The sequence below is a fragment of the Lontra canadensis genome, unplaced genomic scaffold (assembly GCF_010015895.1).
Source record: "Lontra canadensis isolate GAN:19392208 unplaced genomic scaffold, GSC_riverotter_1.0 scaffold15, whole genome shotgun sequence".
Classification (NCBI taxonomy): Eukaryota; Metazoa; Chordata; class Mammalia; order Carnivora; family Mustelidae; genus Lontra; species Lontra canadensis.
In genome coordinates, this window is record NW_022631009.1 from 21778231 (window position 1) to 21793707 (window position 15477).

At 45.8% G+C, this 15477-nt stretch overlaps 1 protein-coding gene across 4 annotated transcripts in view; it reads right to left on the reverse strand.

Annotated features, from left to right (window-relative positions):
- The window catches only part of MATN2 (matrilin 2), a 132618-nt gene that overhangs the window by 109453 nt on the left and 7688 nt on the right, over positions 1-15477 (reverse strand). For all 4 annotated transcript variants that reach the window (XM_032858634.1, XM_032858635.1, XM_032858633.1 and 1 more), the window contains exon 2: positions 11610-11779. In XM_032858634.1, the coding sequence (XP_032714525.1) occupies positions 11610-11754 (145 nt within the window). In that variant the 5' untranslated portion in view covers positions 11755-11779. The remainder of the gene's footprint in view (positions 1-11609; positions 11780-15477) is intronic.

Below are 15477 nucleotides of genomic sequence, written 5' to 3' on the forward strand. Positions count from 1 at the left end.
AATGAATGATAAAACTGAGGCAAATCATGAAACAAAAAAAATAACATATTAGAGCTAAATGATTTGGGTACAGAAAAACAGCTAGGTAAAATTGATGGCTTTTCTAGTCCTCTTCATTTTGGAGATGAATTCAAGTTTGCCTGGACCAAGAGGGTGGAGGAGCCTGCTTCCTTCAGTAGATGGGACCATCACACAGGACAGCCATAGGGACACTGGCCCTCTGGGCACTTGTGGATAAATAGTACCTTCTAGGGGGAGGGCATGCTTCCCTGGCTACCCCAGCAGTGAGTCCCAAACACTGAAGGATTCTGCATCTTTCACTTGGCCCAGCACAGCTCTTGTAATGTGGGGATTCTCAGGTCATACTCCTTCAGTGAATGGATCCCATCAACTGGAACAAGCCTTAGGGTCAGGGCGGGGGAATTAAGAGCTAGAGATGGAAAGCAGCCTCTCATGGTCTTTGCCAGCTCTGAGCCCTCTGGACTGGATTCCTCCACAGTTTACATTATGGGCCAACCTGACTTTAAAGACCTTTGAGGTTCATTCTCCCCAGGCTTCTCATGGCCCAAATGCCCCACATGGCACGTAATGCATCCTGCCTTTCCAAAGGTCCCTCCTGGCCCTGAGCCCATGTCATCAGATACCTACATTCCTCGTTTCTCCCCTGCATCAGCTCCTTGTACATCTGGCCATCAGCTCCCTCTTTGATGTTCTCACTCCTTGGCTGGGCTGCGGCCTTACGATAACTTCTCCCTCCTCCTCCTTTCCTGGCCCCACCATCCTCTGTGAAGCCAAAATACACACATGGCTCTCCTTTCATCTTTCCCTATAAATCAGCCTCCTCTGGATATACTGAAAGAAGGCTGTTCTGAGCTGGTGGTTCTCATTCTTGGCTCTTGAAAAGTCTTACTCGGACTTGGCTTCTCATCCTGGCTACGCTGTCCTCGTTTCCCATCTCCAGCCCTAGGAAGTCGGCCGCCCAACCCACCATGCTCGTCTGACCTGCTCTAAGGACTCAGAAACCTCCACATCTCTGGAGTCTTTGAGCATGCTTCCCCGGCATGTGTCTGCAACATTCTATCACCTTGAAATGGGAATACATGGTGAGTCAGAAAGGAGAAAGAAGCTCTTTAGGAATGTGTCAGAGAAGACGTATTATCATCCACTGATGACAGTGAAGAGCAGAGCAACTTGTTCGGACCTGCATCACGTCCCCCACAATTCATAAGTTGAGGTCTTAAACCCTAGTACCTCAGAATGTGAGTGTATTTGGAGATGGGGTCTTTAAAGAGGTCATTAAAGTCAAATGACATCATTAGGGTGGGCTCTAATCTGATCTGACTGGTGTCCTCATAAGAAAAGGGAACTTGGAGGTAGACAGGTACAGAAGGAAGGCCACGTGAGGACACATGGGGCAACGGCAGCCCTTTGGAAGGTGGCAAAAGAGTCCTCAGAAAAACCCACACCTTGCCAACACCTTGATCGTGGACTGCTAGTCTCCAGAAAGGTTAGAAAACAAATGTCTGGAGGTTAAGCCTCCCAGTGTATGGTGCTTTGTTATGGCGGCCCTAAGAAACTAATAGACAACTCAAGTCTCTGTATTTCCTCTTGAGAATATATGAAATATGTATGGGTTGATCACTCAGGCGACTTTCTGAAATAGCTCCTCTTGTATCTCCAGTATCTAGGGGTCATGAAATATTTAAACATGAACTTTTTAAAATAAAGATGATTATTCTTTATAATCATTTCAAAAGCATATAAAATGTTCTTTTAATATTTTCAGTGGAGACATGAAGAAAGATATAAGAAAGCATTTTAGCAAATTTGTAGATGATTCTGAATTGCTATGTTAAGGAAGAAAAAGATTTTAATCAAGAATGAATAACTTAAATGAAGAAGATAAAATTTAATGCAAAAAAAAAAAAACCCTCAAAATGTCCTACTTAAGTTAAAAACACCTGCTCTATGATGGCTATTAAGCCACTCAGAGTAAAGGTCTAGTTACATTCACGACTGCAAGCTGTACATGAATTAACCAAAAAAGCAAAAACAATTAACCTGTAATCATTCTTTTCATTCATTCAATTAACATTGCCAGAAATGAAGCCCAGGGATTCAACAAATTATATGTTGCCAGTCACTAAAAATTTCTCAGTTTCTCTCTTGCTTAAAATTTGTTACTGGAAAGGCTCCTAAGGCAGATTGTTCCTGGAAAGAAAATACTTAGCTTTTTTTTTTTCTTTGGTAGGAGAGAAAGTTCTTATCTCCTAGTTCAGTTCCTAATTCTGCAGGCAACTCCATAGAATCCTAGACCATGAGGGTTCACAGATTAGAGGCTTATTTTAAAACCACACAAGGGGGGTGCCTGGGTGACTCAGTGGGTTAAGCCTCTGCCTCAGGCTCAGGTCATGATCTCAGTGTCCTGGGATTGAGCCCCGCATCGGGCTCTCTACTCAGCGGGGCGCCTACTTCCCTCTTTCTCTCCGCCTGCTGCTCTGCCTAGTTGCGATCTCTCTCTCTGTGTGTCAAATAAATAAATAAAATCTTTTAAAAAATAAAATAAAATAAAAAATAAAAAAAACCACACCAGGCTTTCCGCATCCCCGAAGCCCGAGGAGGCAAACTGTTTCCTTCCTGGGCTACAGAATTTCACATGGAAGGAAAACCTGTTTCCTTGAAAGCACGGGTGTTTGGCTCTCCCTTGCTTCTGTGAGGTCTTGACAACAAGCCTGGACCCCTCTGTAACACACCCTTCAGAGAACCCCTCGACCTTTTCAAGCTAAACATCCTAAGGTCTTTCATATCTTTTCCACATGCCCTGGCTTCAGAAACCTTCGCCACCCTGGCGGCTCCTCTCTAGACACTCCTCTTTGCTCATTTGTTCGTTCATTTACTCCTCCAGGTGTTAACAGAGTCCCCGCTGTGGACCTGGCACGTTACCGGTCACTGCAGATTCTACACAGACGATGAAGCAGCCAATCGCGGCACAGCCTAGAAGTGCCGCGCTGGGACATAGGGCCTGTTGGAGGAAGGCACTGTTGGGGTATTAAATCCCGACCTAAGAAGATTAGGAATGCTTCCGTTGAGCCCTGAAAGATGAGTCCAGTTGGGTTAGACAGAACAGAAGAGGAAGAGTCATGGAAAAGGATTTGAACAGAGGGAAAAGCCTGTTGCATTCCCATATCCCTCCTCCGCTGCTCAATGGTGACTGACCTTGAACACATTTCACCTCTCTAAGCTTCAGTTTCTTCATCTGTAAAATGGGCATAATAATACAGAATGACGTGTGAAGTGCTAGCACAGTGCCTGACACATAGAGATGCTGCCCCGCCTCCACCAAAAAAAAAAAAAAGACAGCCCTCATTATCATCACTTTAGTTATTATCATCAGTTAGGGAGACCTCGGACGTGATTGGCCGAGGGGTAAGATCCGGTGCCCTGCCCTCAGACAGGACAAGCCATCAAGGGAAAGAAAAGAAGAGAGGCTATGTCACCCACAGGGAGGGTGCTCCCCACTGCCACCCCCTCACAGACGGCACTGCACGGGCCAAACACATGGGCAAGCTGAGGATAAAACATCCTGGAACTAAAGAAAGAAGTAAGGGAGGGAGGGAGAGATTTAAGAGGGAGAGAGAAAGGAGAGTTACAGAAAAGGAGGGGGATAAAGGGTCTAAGAGAGAAGAGAAAGGAAGAAAGAAGGGGAGACAGGAGAATCTGTAGGAGAAAAAAAAGTCAAGTTACTTATTCACTGGCTAGGAAGGCTTTTTTTTTTTTTTTTAAAGATTTTATTTATTTATTTGAAGAGAGAATGAGCAGCGAGGGAGAGAGAGAGAAGCAGACTCACCACCAGCAGACTCACTGCCCGGCAGGAAGCCCGATTCAGGGCTCGATCCCCAGACCCAGAAATCATGACCTGAGCCAAAGGCAGATGCTTAACCTTAACCAATTGAGCCACCCTGGGGGGCCCCTGGCTAGGAAGGCTTTGTAACTTATTGGAAGTCAGATAGTAGGCTTTTTTTTTTTTTTTAATTCTTCCAGTACAATTACAAGATAGGAATTCGGAATTCGGTTTATACAGTTTATTCAACATGAATGCTAACAGAGACACTGGTTTGTACACGAAGCAGCGAGCACAGGCAGGGAGAGATGCATTTTATGCATCGGGGCTGAACAGCAGCCATGTCAGCCCCTCCCCCCCCAACCTGAGTCCTTGTTTCTAGCTGCCATTGTATAGCCCGGATGCACAGTGGAGGGCTGAAGAGGGGGTGTGATGGCACTTCAAAGGACTTTACTTTTGAAAAGTCCTGCTATAGTGAAAACAATCTGATAAGCTCTACCCTTCATTTTTATAATCAGATCTGGTAACAAAGACACACCAGCCACTGGATTGTTTAGCTGTGTGTTAATCCATCTGCTAGAAGAGGCTGGCTCCCTGCACAGCGGGGAGGACCCCTTCGCCAACTCCCCATGGAGAAAAAAACTGCCAGCAGCTTATTTTCAAAGCTTCAGAAGGGGTGGACCCAGCCTACAGTCAGTTAGTTGATACTCTCCTACTACAGTGTTCTTAGAGATGTTACTCACCCCTGCCTCCCTACATTGTGTTTCTGGCTCATGCCCCACAGCATCTCCTCCTAAAATCCTTTCCTCCTGCCCATCCCCCTGACCCCACTTTCTAGAATTCTCTTCTACAGTGATTCTCCAATAGAGAGCTCCAGAAAGGCAACCTCTCAGGTTCCCAATTCAGACCTACTGAATCAAATCCCCTGTGCTCCTACTGTCCCCTCTACCTCCCTGTCTGATCCTGCTACTCCACCCCACCCGCTGTCCTGCCCCCTCTCTCCTTCTTGGTCCTACTGCCCAGCCTCCTACCTGATTCTACTGCTCCACCTCTTCTGTTTCAAAACCTGCCTTAGCCTTCAGATTATGGTTCCCCCTCGGCTCTCCCACCTGGAGAAAGTGAAAGAAAGCCAAGGATTGCACTGGGAGGTTCAACCACAGAAGCCAGAGAAGGGACATCAGGAAGGCACGGGAATTAGTTCTGTCATTGCATCCTTGATGAGACCTGAAGATCACTGACTTCAACCACCTCCTTTGGTAGATGAACAAACCAGAGGACCCAGCGACTTGTCCAATGTCATCTGCTAAGCATAAGTGGAATCAAGACTACAATCGTCCACATGGGGATGAAATCAGCCACCTGTACGTCTCATCCACTCAGTCATTCAACAAGCACCGAGCTTTACTGTGGGCTGGACCCAACACCAGGGCTTGAGGTCCACAGACCCCGGGGGAATCAGCAGCAGCACCATCTCCAAGTATGGATGGGCATTTCATGGTCTGCTCCGAAACTCCTGGTCAGGGAGCAAGCTTGAGTGTGAGGTACCTTTTCCTTTGTTCAAACACACCTTCCCTAAGCCATGCAACTTCTCCCTAAGAGGGGTGGGGTGGGAATGGGCATCTTTTCTTCCTGGGTTTGCAGAAGCTTTGACAAGCTTGCCAAATTGCTTAGCTTCTCTGAGCGTGGGCTTCCTCTCCTGAAAATGAGATAAACCAATAACCACCTTGCAGTGTTTCATCTTTTTTCTCTCAGATTCAATGAGCTAGCAGAGTCCTACTCCCAGCAGGGGCTCCATAAATGAGAGCAGCCTCCCAGAGGTGCTCTGAGACCTGAGAAACCGTCTTGATCTTCAAAGGTTTATAGTCTGGTGGTAAAAACAAGGCAAGTCCAAAAATATCCAGAGTAGGAATCCATCTTGGGTAGGTGCTGCTCTGACCCCTTGGAAGATAAGGCAGACAGGGTTGACCACTTAGCAGAGGACCCGCAGGGGGCATGGCCCATCCCGGGAGGGTCCTGCCTGGCTGCGAGAGGGACAAGTGGCATTTGGACTGGCCCTGACTGATCACTGGCCTTGACCAAGGAAAGAAATTCCAGGTAGAAGAAAGAGGCTGAACAAAGCCCCTGAAAGCTCAGGGAAGGAGACAAAATTTCAAATCTTGATAAAGTGGCTCCAGGGCACATAAAGCCTGTGGCCTCAAGGGGTCTGTCACTCCAGGAGCCAGAAACTCTGATTGCCTGTGGCATCTGCTGTTCCTCCCTCACTGAGGGTGCCAACGCGTGTCAATTAGGAGGATTGTTTTAGGATGCTGAAATTCATTTACTGGCAGCCAACCCTTGAAAACGTTAATTATTTTCAACTTAGGCGAAAACCTCCATTGGCAAGAGAGTAGGACATTCTTACACTCAATTCTCTTGGCTGGCCCCTTCCTTCGGGCATGTTGCTAATTTCGCAGGTTTCAGGTCGTTATGTGAAACACATTGCATTCTCACTAATATTTTGATGTCAGATTTCATTAGAAAAGTATGCAAGAATAGAAATAAGTCCCTCATAAGTGCTGTGATTTCCAAGGAACAGAACTTGGAGCTGTATACGGTGAGTTTTTGGAGTGTCTCCATTAGCTTTATTTTTAAGTAGTAAATTAACTGTTGTGAAGAAATTTCACTGAATTCTGTAGCCCTGACCTCTGGAATTTTCCCTAGAGAGTATATGTTGGTGGGGGTAGAGGGGGTGCATCAGGGAGAAGGGGTTCAGCTCCCCCCATCCCTTAACCGTATTATGGGGCTAGCCTCCTTTAAAACCTCTACCTTCCACTTAAAACACTCTCTCTTAAATCACAAACACAAACTCTGTGTGGGTACTATTGCTCCGAAGGTGTATCTGTTACAGGGAAGGGAAGAGGTTTCGAGGTTAGCAGAAATAAAATGAGCGAGATTGGTAAATTTAGAAAAGAATGCGCATGTCAACAGGACCTTGTAGAAGGCAAACAAAACAGGGAGAGCCAGCCCACAGAAGCGGAGTCGCTTTGTGGACTCTCGTTCTAGGAGGGAGGAGGAGTCCAGTAGAGTGGGAGTTTGGGCAAAGGGTTAAGGTTTCCAAAAGCCTGATAAGAATCCTGCGGTTCCCCTGGCAACAGCTCTGCCCCCATAAGGCAGTGATAGAGTAAAGAGAAAAACTGTGCACAAGCAAAGCAGACAGTAATTGGGGTGGAGACAACATGACTTCTGGTGCACCCCACCTTGAAGGGAGCCTAAGGAGGAGTTGGGAGTTTGGGAGGAGATGTGCGCCACTGATAAAGAATGAGGACAGAGGGATGAATCTGGAAGCTTTCGCTGGCTTACACTCGGTACAGCCCATCCTGCAGCCCCAACTCCACTTGCTAGCCTGGATGCCTGGAAGGGACTTGGAGCTGGAGAATGGGCTCCTTCATTCTCCTGATAGCCTGTGCATAGAGGCTCTCCCTGCCTTTTGCCAGGGCCCAGGAAGGCTGAGGCTGTCCAGATGGCACAGTGAATGGAAAGAGGGTCAGCAGTGATCACTACCGGTGCCCAAACTCTTTGTTGGAGCCCTGGAGACCCCGGCCTCAGTGATTTGGTTCCCTCCTCCAGGCTTGTCTCCGGCTCACACCACCCGCCTCACGGTGTGGCAGTCCCCCAGTGCCTGACCGGGTCCCACCTGACACTCGGGCCTCAGTCCTCCTGCCTGCTCATCCCTCAACGGGGGAGCTCTGCTTTCACCAGGAACGCTGCCCTAAACCAGCTGTTTTCCAAGGGTGGTTTAGGAGTCCCTGAGGGTCCCTGAGATCCCTTCAAAGGGCCCATGAGGTCAACTATACCCATAATAGTACGAATGTTTGCTTTTTATATTACTATTTTCCAGTGAGTACACAGAGCATGAAAAGTTTACGGATGTGGTTTTCATTTCCACATTGCAGCTAACCTTTAAGAAACTACCATTTGCCAAGTTTTGGTGTCATCTCAAAGAAGAATATCCACAATTACATGAAAAGGAGATTAAAATGCTTTTCCTTTTTCAGACTACGTTATCTGCAGGAGGCTATATTTTCTTCATGTGGTCCAACCAAAACAACATTTCATGACACACTCAATGGACAAGGTAAGAATCCAGCTGTCTTCCGTTAAGCCAGACACGGAAAAGATTTGCAAAAATGTAGAAGAGTGCCACTCTTTTTTAACTAAGAAAAGGTCGCTTTTTATGCAAATATTTATATGTACGTTAGGGGTTATGTTGCAGGTCTCTTATTGTTATTTTTAAATTAACTCATTAAGGAATTTTTTTTTAAGTTCCCCACTTCAGCTTATGACCCAGTAAATGTCAATAGATCTTCGGGATCCTCAATAATTTTTTACTGTAAAGGGATCCTGAGACCAAAACGTTTGAGACCCACTGCCTTACATCGAGTGAACGGCAGGCCGCGTGGAGCTGTAGGCTAGCTAATGTCATTTCTGCTGCACATCAATGCACCAAATTAACGATCTTTGTCCATCTCTGTCTCCCCCACTACACCTGTGCTTCCTGAACCCACAATGTCTGCCACAAAGCAGAACTCAATGAATGAAGGACGTGGAAGATAAGCCCACAGGACACACATCACCCCAGACTACCGCCTGGGCTGTCTGCAAACATCCGTAAGTGGGGCACATACCTACATGCATTATTTTTTTTAATTGGCTCAAGTTGTTACTGGAACTCTGATTTGACTTTAGACATAGAGTATAATTTTCTTTTAATCAAAAAATTCAAATGAGGAATTAACCTAAGAAACAATTCTGTTTCTCTGTTAAAACTTTTGGAGACATCCTTGCACGTTAAGTACCTAGTGAAATAAGTCACCCAGGGTATACGTTCAATACAGACACAATGATTTGCCATAAAAGTGAAATGTGCCCGGGCAATGTTTAGAACATCAAAAACAAATAGCTGAGAAAAGTAAACGCCCATAACAGGGAAGAAACAATATCCTAAGAATGAAGAGGAAATCAAAGTATTGGGGCAAGGACTCCAGTGAATGTGGCTTCTGCGTCTTTGTTCCCTGTCAAAGGAAGACCAAATGCAGATGACACTTGAGAATCCAGGCCAAAGCTGTGGTTTTTGCCTTCCGGTTTCATGATTCTCACTCAACCACATTCACGGGTCCAGCAGCCCTCCAAGCACACCTGGGAGTGGCCACTGGCCACTCTCTGGAGTGAGAAGAGGCGCCCTGTTCCATCCTTCTTGTCTCTGGCACATTCTCCAGCAAAATGAGGAATAGGAGACAATACTGGACGTGGGGCTGATTTCAGACGACGAGGGGTTTCTACTTCAAAGCCTGAGCTTGGGGTGACAGAGAGGGCAGTGAATGCTGACAGCTAGCTAGGGAAGATGCACTGTGTGTGGGTGGGGGGTAGGAATTTGGGGCCAAGAGGAGTATGTTTTTCCAGCTAAGTGTGTGGTGGCTCATTCTGAAAGCCCTATCAGAAACCCAACTGGGGGGTGCCTGGGTAGCTCAGTGGGTTAAAGCCTCTGCCTTCGTCTCAGGTTCTGATCTCAGGATCCTGGGATCGAGCCCCGCATCAGGATCTCTGCTTAGCGGGGAGCCTGCTTCCCCCCACTCTGCCTGCCTCTCTGCCTACTTGTGATCTCTCTTTCTCTGTCAAATCAATCAATCAATCAATCAATCAATCCCAACTGGGCAGTTGCGGCTGGTGCCATATGAATCAGGCATTTTAAGTTTTTTTTTCCCTCTGTGTGTGTGTGTGTGTGTGTGTGTGTGTGTATACACATACAGGTTTGTCATCTTGAATTTGTTTTTAAAAAAGCCCTTCTGTGTACTAGACATGCCCCAGTCCAAGCCACATCTGCAAAGGTCTTATGCTGATGTCACTATGGAAACACATTCTCAGAAGACTAAAGACAAGAAGGCCCAATATCTTGGGGTCATCATTTAGTGAAAGATTTTAACCTCTCAAAACAGAGTGTTTGATCACTAGCCATCAGGGAGATTCAAATTAAAACCACATTGAGATACTACCTTACATCAGTTAGAATGGCCAAAATTAGCAAGACAGGAAACAACACGTGTTGGAGAGGATGTGGAGAAAGGGGAACCCTCTTACACTGTTGGTGGGAATGCAAGTTGGTGCAGCCACTTTGGAGAACAGTGTGGTGATTCCTCAAGAAATTAAAAATAGAGCTTCCCTATGACCCTGCAATTGCACTACTGGGTATTTACCCCAAAGATACAGATGTCGTGAAAAGAAGGGCCATCTGTACCCCAATGTTTATAGCAGCAATGGCCACGGTTGCCAAACTGTGGAAAGAACCAAGATGCCCTTCAACGGACGAATGGATAAGGAAGATGTGGTCCATATACACTATGGAGTATTATGCCTCCATCAGAAAGGATGAATACCCAACTTTTGTAGCAACATGGACGGGACTGGAAGAAATTATGCTGAGTGAAATAAGTCAAGCAGAGAGAGTCAATTATCATATGGTTTCACTTATTTGTGGAGCATAACAAATAGCATGGAGGACAAGGGGAGATGGAGAGAAGAAGGGAGTTGAGGGAAATTGGAAGGGGAGGTGAACCATGAGAGACTATGGACTCTGAAAAACAATCTGAGGGGTCTGAAGGGGCGGGGGGTGGGAGGTTGGGGGAACCAGGTGGTGGGTATTAGAGAGGGCACGGATTGCATGGAGCACTGGGTGTGGTGCAAAAACAATGAATACTGTTACGCTGAAAAGAAATTAAAAAAATAAATTAAAAAAAAACAGAGTGTTTGGGGGTTCCCCTGGTCTCTGATTGTAATTCTGAATGCTGAGGTGAGCAGGCAGTTGGGCGCTTCTCTCAATAGCCTTCATAGGGGGTCAGATTCTGCTAGCTGGCCACCAAGCTATAAAACACAGCTTCAGAGAACTTCATAGAACAACAGCTGTCATAAAGCTATCACTCATTGCCTCCTAGAGTTTACATTTAACTTATTTTCTCCTCACAAAAATATTCCAAGGTCAGCATTAACATTCCCATTTTTATGGATGGGGAAACTGACCTCAGAGGGACTACACCGCCTAAGTATACACACGTAGTAAGTACCAGATCTATGCCAAAACCCATTCTCTTTCCACAGGCCAACCTTCCTATTACCTCCACATCTGGGCTTGCCAGAGCCTGTACTACAACCAGCTCCGTTTATCTACACTCTGTATGTTTTTAGGATCTCTCCTTTCTCTTGCAGAAAGAGAAAAATTCACCTGAAGAAAACATGTCCATAAGAGACCCCGATATTTTCTACTCCAAATATCTTGATTCCATTCACAGTGTCCCCACCTCTCTTCTGAGGCTGCTCCCACCTTCCACGAACCCACCTACTCGTTTTCCCACGCTACCATGCAGGGAAGCATTATTAACACGGATTAGCTGGATAAATCCAATTAAAAATTCTCCTAACACCTTTGTTCAGAGAAGTACCACCAGGACCTTTTCAGATCTTTTCCTTGACCTTTTCAGATCTTTTTCTTGCATACTGGAGAAAAGTCATGAGCCTCAGATTAAACGGAAGGGTCTGAAATAGAAGGGTTTCAATTTCAGTTTGAGAACCCCATGCACTCATTGCCAATGAGATCTATTCCCTCTGCCACCCCACCCCATCCCCCAAAACCCAGGGATAAGAGAGCTTCCCTACTGATATGTGTCCATCCCCTGGTCCGAAAGTCCACCCTTAAGCACCTCTTCCTATTTGCTTCAGAGGCAGAGCCCCAATCACTCACCCAGGAGGGCCGTCTGGGGGTGGGTCCGAGCGTGTCTCCCTCTGGAGATGGACCTCGAGGGGGGCCGCTCCCTGGCCTCAGCGGGAAGGAGAAGAAAGGTCTGTCCGAGCACCAACAGAAAGCAGCCCACCAGCATCTTTTCCATCTTCGAGAAGAGGAGGAGGGGAAGGCTGTGACAGACACAACAAGAGAAGGGAGCAGGGTGAGATTTCCAGGTCTCCTTGAACTCTAGGTGCTGCAGACCCGCTGTGCCACCTTTTCAGTATCAAACGTGCCCCTTGTCCTTAAAATGTCATTTGTGTGTTTGATCCTTAAGAACCCAAGGAACTTCCATTGGGAGGTTCTTGAATACTCTGAGTAGGGCAAGCATATGAAAATTTTTCATCACTTTGTTCTCTCTGAGACTGAATGGAAAACTTGACAGGGAAAAAAAAAAACTAACCTCAGGTTTCTCTTTAGTTATTTCTTATCAATTGTTTATAATCATATTCCATATCTTGGATTTGAAAAAGGAAAAAGTATATCTGAAGATTCCAAGTACCATTACTCCTTCAGTCTGATAATAGTGTATCCTACAAACTAATATATATAAATTCCCAAGGCATTCAGGTCCGGTGGACACAAGGTAGCATCCCATAGCAAGCCTCCCAGCCTCCCTGCCTCCCTGCCTCCCCCACACGTCCATGAAGAGGCAGCATGGTACAGTAGGCAAGGGCCTGGACTCCGGCACCAAACTTCCTGGCTTTGAATCCCAGCTCTGACACTCACCACCTGTTTAAGACCCTGGCCAAGCTACTTAACCTCCCGAGCCTTGTGGGAATATAGGATACTATTAGTTAATTGAGTGAGTTAATACATGTAACTGAAGTATTTAGCGTAGTGCCCGGCACACATGGGGAGGTGGGGACAAGCAAATGAGCAAAGGAGCTGGGGGACCAGAAAATAGGATCAAACCCAGTGTTGAGCAGGAAGCTCTCGGGTGTGTAAAGAACTCTGAGTTGAGCTCCAGGTACCCCCAGGAGCAAGGGGACTTAGAACCAGAGGAACCCTGTCTACCAAGACAGCACTGCCTTTACCCATTTTCTGTATTGGCATAGCCGGTATAGAGGCTCAGAAGGATTCTAAGCAGGGAAGTGACAGGGTCAGAACCAGGTCTTCCCAGGATAGCCAGTCTCAATGTTTCACATGGGATGAGAAGGGAACTTGGCCACATGGTGAGTGACATCAAGACTATTCTGTCTGGGGGCACTTGGGTGGCTCAGTGAGTTAAGTATCTTGACTCTTGATTTTGGCTCAGTTCATGATCTCAGCATCTTGAGACCGAGCCCCATGTCAGGCTCCATGCTAGGCATGGAGCCTGCTTGAGAGTCTCTCTCTCCCTCTGCCCCTGCCCCCCATCCACTAGCCACCACCACCCCCAGCTTGCACTCTTTCTCTCTCTCTCAGAAAAATAAATAAATCCTAAAAAAAAAAAAAAAAAAAAAAAAAAAAGACTGTCCTGACTGGCAAAACCTCATGGAGAAGGCAATGTCCTGAGACTAGGTTTAAATTTCCCACTTCTACGCATATAATGAGTGTCATTGCAATTTATAAATTTACCTAAATTAGGTGGGGAGAGGCGCGCCTGGGTGGCTCAGTGGGTTAAAGCCGCTGCCTTCGGCTCAGGTCCTGATCCCAGGGTTCTGGGATCGGGCCCGCATAGGGCTCTCTGCTCAGCAGGGAGGCTGCTTCCTCCTCTCTCTCTGCCTGCCTCTCTGCCTACTTGTGATCTCTGTCTGTCAAATAAATAAATAAAATATTAAAAAAAAATTAGGTGGGGAGGAGGGAAGATTTAAGGTGGAACAACATTTAAGTAACATCACATGCATATAAAATCTTTACTGAGTTCTTATCTCATGCTTGGCAATTGCACCCAACTGACTTCATTTTATCCTCATGCCTATCTTGCAGAAATCAGAATGATTACCTCTGCTTTTTAGAGATGAGGAAACGGAGGCTCAGAGCAGCTCACTTGATCAAGGTCAAACAGCTAAAGTAGCAAAGCAGGGATTCAAACCTAGGGTAAGGTCAATTTACCAAGTCAGTGATTAGCAGAAAACCCAATGATAGCTACTGGTAAAATCCCCAGAATACAATTCACGAAAGGGCATGGCTGTTTCGCTGTCAGAGGCAGGAACAAGGCAGGGCCAGGGCAAAGACCATTTCCCAAAACTTAAAAAAGAAAAAAACCACCTCGGTAATTAGTGAATAGTTTGTTCAGCAAATTGCTTTCAGGAGTTGACCTGGCGATAAACCCAGGCTGTCAACCTTCAAAGTCCACAGTTTTGCACACTTGCTGTATACAGCTAAGTCACTTTTCCCCTATGCATTAAAATTATATTAAAAATAACAAATGTTTGGGGGCGTCTGAGTTGTTCAGTCGGCGGGGTGTCTGCTTTCGGCTCAGGTCATGATCACGGGGTCCGGGGATCTAGCGCAGCATCAGGCTCCCCACTCTGCAAGGAGCCTGCTTCTCCCTCTCCCACTCCCCCTGCTTGTGCTCTCTCTCACTCTCTCTCTCGCTCTCTCTCTCAAATAAATACAAAAAATCTTAAAAAAAAAAATAGCAAGTGTTTGTACAGCCCTTCTATGTACCAGGCACTGGTCCAAATGCTTAATTTAAGTGTATTAAGTCATTTAATTCTAGCAGTGACTCAGAGAAGGTTGGTGATTTACCTAAGGTTATGCAGCTGATAAAGCTGTAAGGCTTGGGGGCATACGGGCTCATTCCTGAGAACTACAGCCCCCAGCTTTTTAAACAGATTAAATTCTTCACTAATTAGATTGGCCCCTTTTCATAGCTTTAACTGTGAGATTCCTTCTGAGAAAAGGAACACTTAGAAGATTGTGCCTCTTTCTCTAGTCTTAAACCTACTATTTACTTTCCAGCTTCCTGGGTATTTATCACATTTTATATGACTTTATAAGTGTGTTATGTCATTTATATGTGATTTATTATTTTACTGCTTTCTCCCTCCTCCAAACTGAGAAAATACCAAGGCCCCCTTTATTTATTTTCAAACGTATACAACATGTTCTCTAGGCCCACTTCCAACCTGACATATTTGCATTTAAATCCAAACATTTGGAACATGATGTGGTGGGTGATTAGCATTTTCCAAAAACAATTTCATGTGGTTGGGGTTCCTGCTGATTTCAAGAGGTATTTGTATTTTCAAATCACCATCACTAACCAGAAGGCACTAAGGATAGGGGAAGGGTAGGGAATGAAAAATAAACAGAGCTTGGGGCCCCTGGCTGGCTCAGTCACTAGAGCATGAGACCCTTGATCTCGGAGTGGTGAGTTCAAGCCCCATGTTGGGCATGGAATTTATTTAGAAAAAGAAAAAAGAAAACACAGAACTAAGCACTTCTAGGTGTCGAACACTGAACAGATTACTCTTATCTTCTCTGTGCCTCAGTCTCCTAATCTTTAAAGTGGGGATAAGAAATACACCTGGTGGGCGCCTGGGTGGCTCAGTGGGTTAAAGCCTCTGCCTTCGGCTCAGGTCATGATCCCAGAGTCCTGGGATCGAGTCCCGCATCGGGCTCTCTGCTAAGCGGGGAGCCTGCTTCCCTTCCTCTCTCTCTGCCTGCCTCTCTGCCTACCTGTGATCTCTGTCAAATAAATAAATAAAATTAAAAAAAAAAAAAGAAAGAAAAAAAAAAGAAATACACCTGGTTGTTGTAGGGATTAGATCAGTCCATATATATAAAGCACACAGAATAGTGAATGGCACATAGTAAGTGCTCAGTAAGCTACTTGTTGTTCTTATCATTATACAATCAAACCAATTAATATAAAGTACACAATGGTCATTTTGTCATA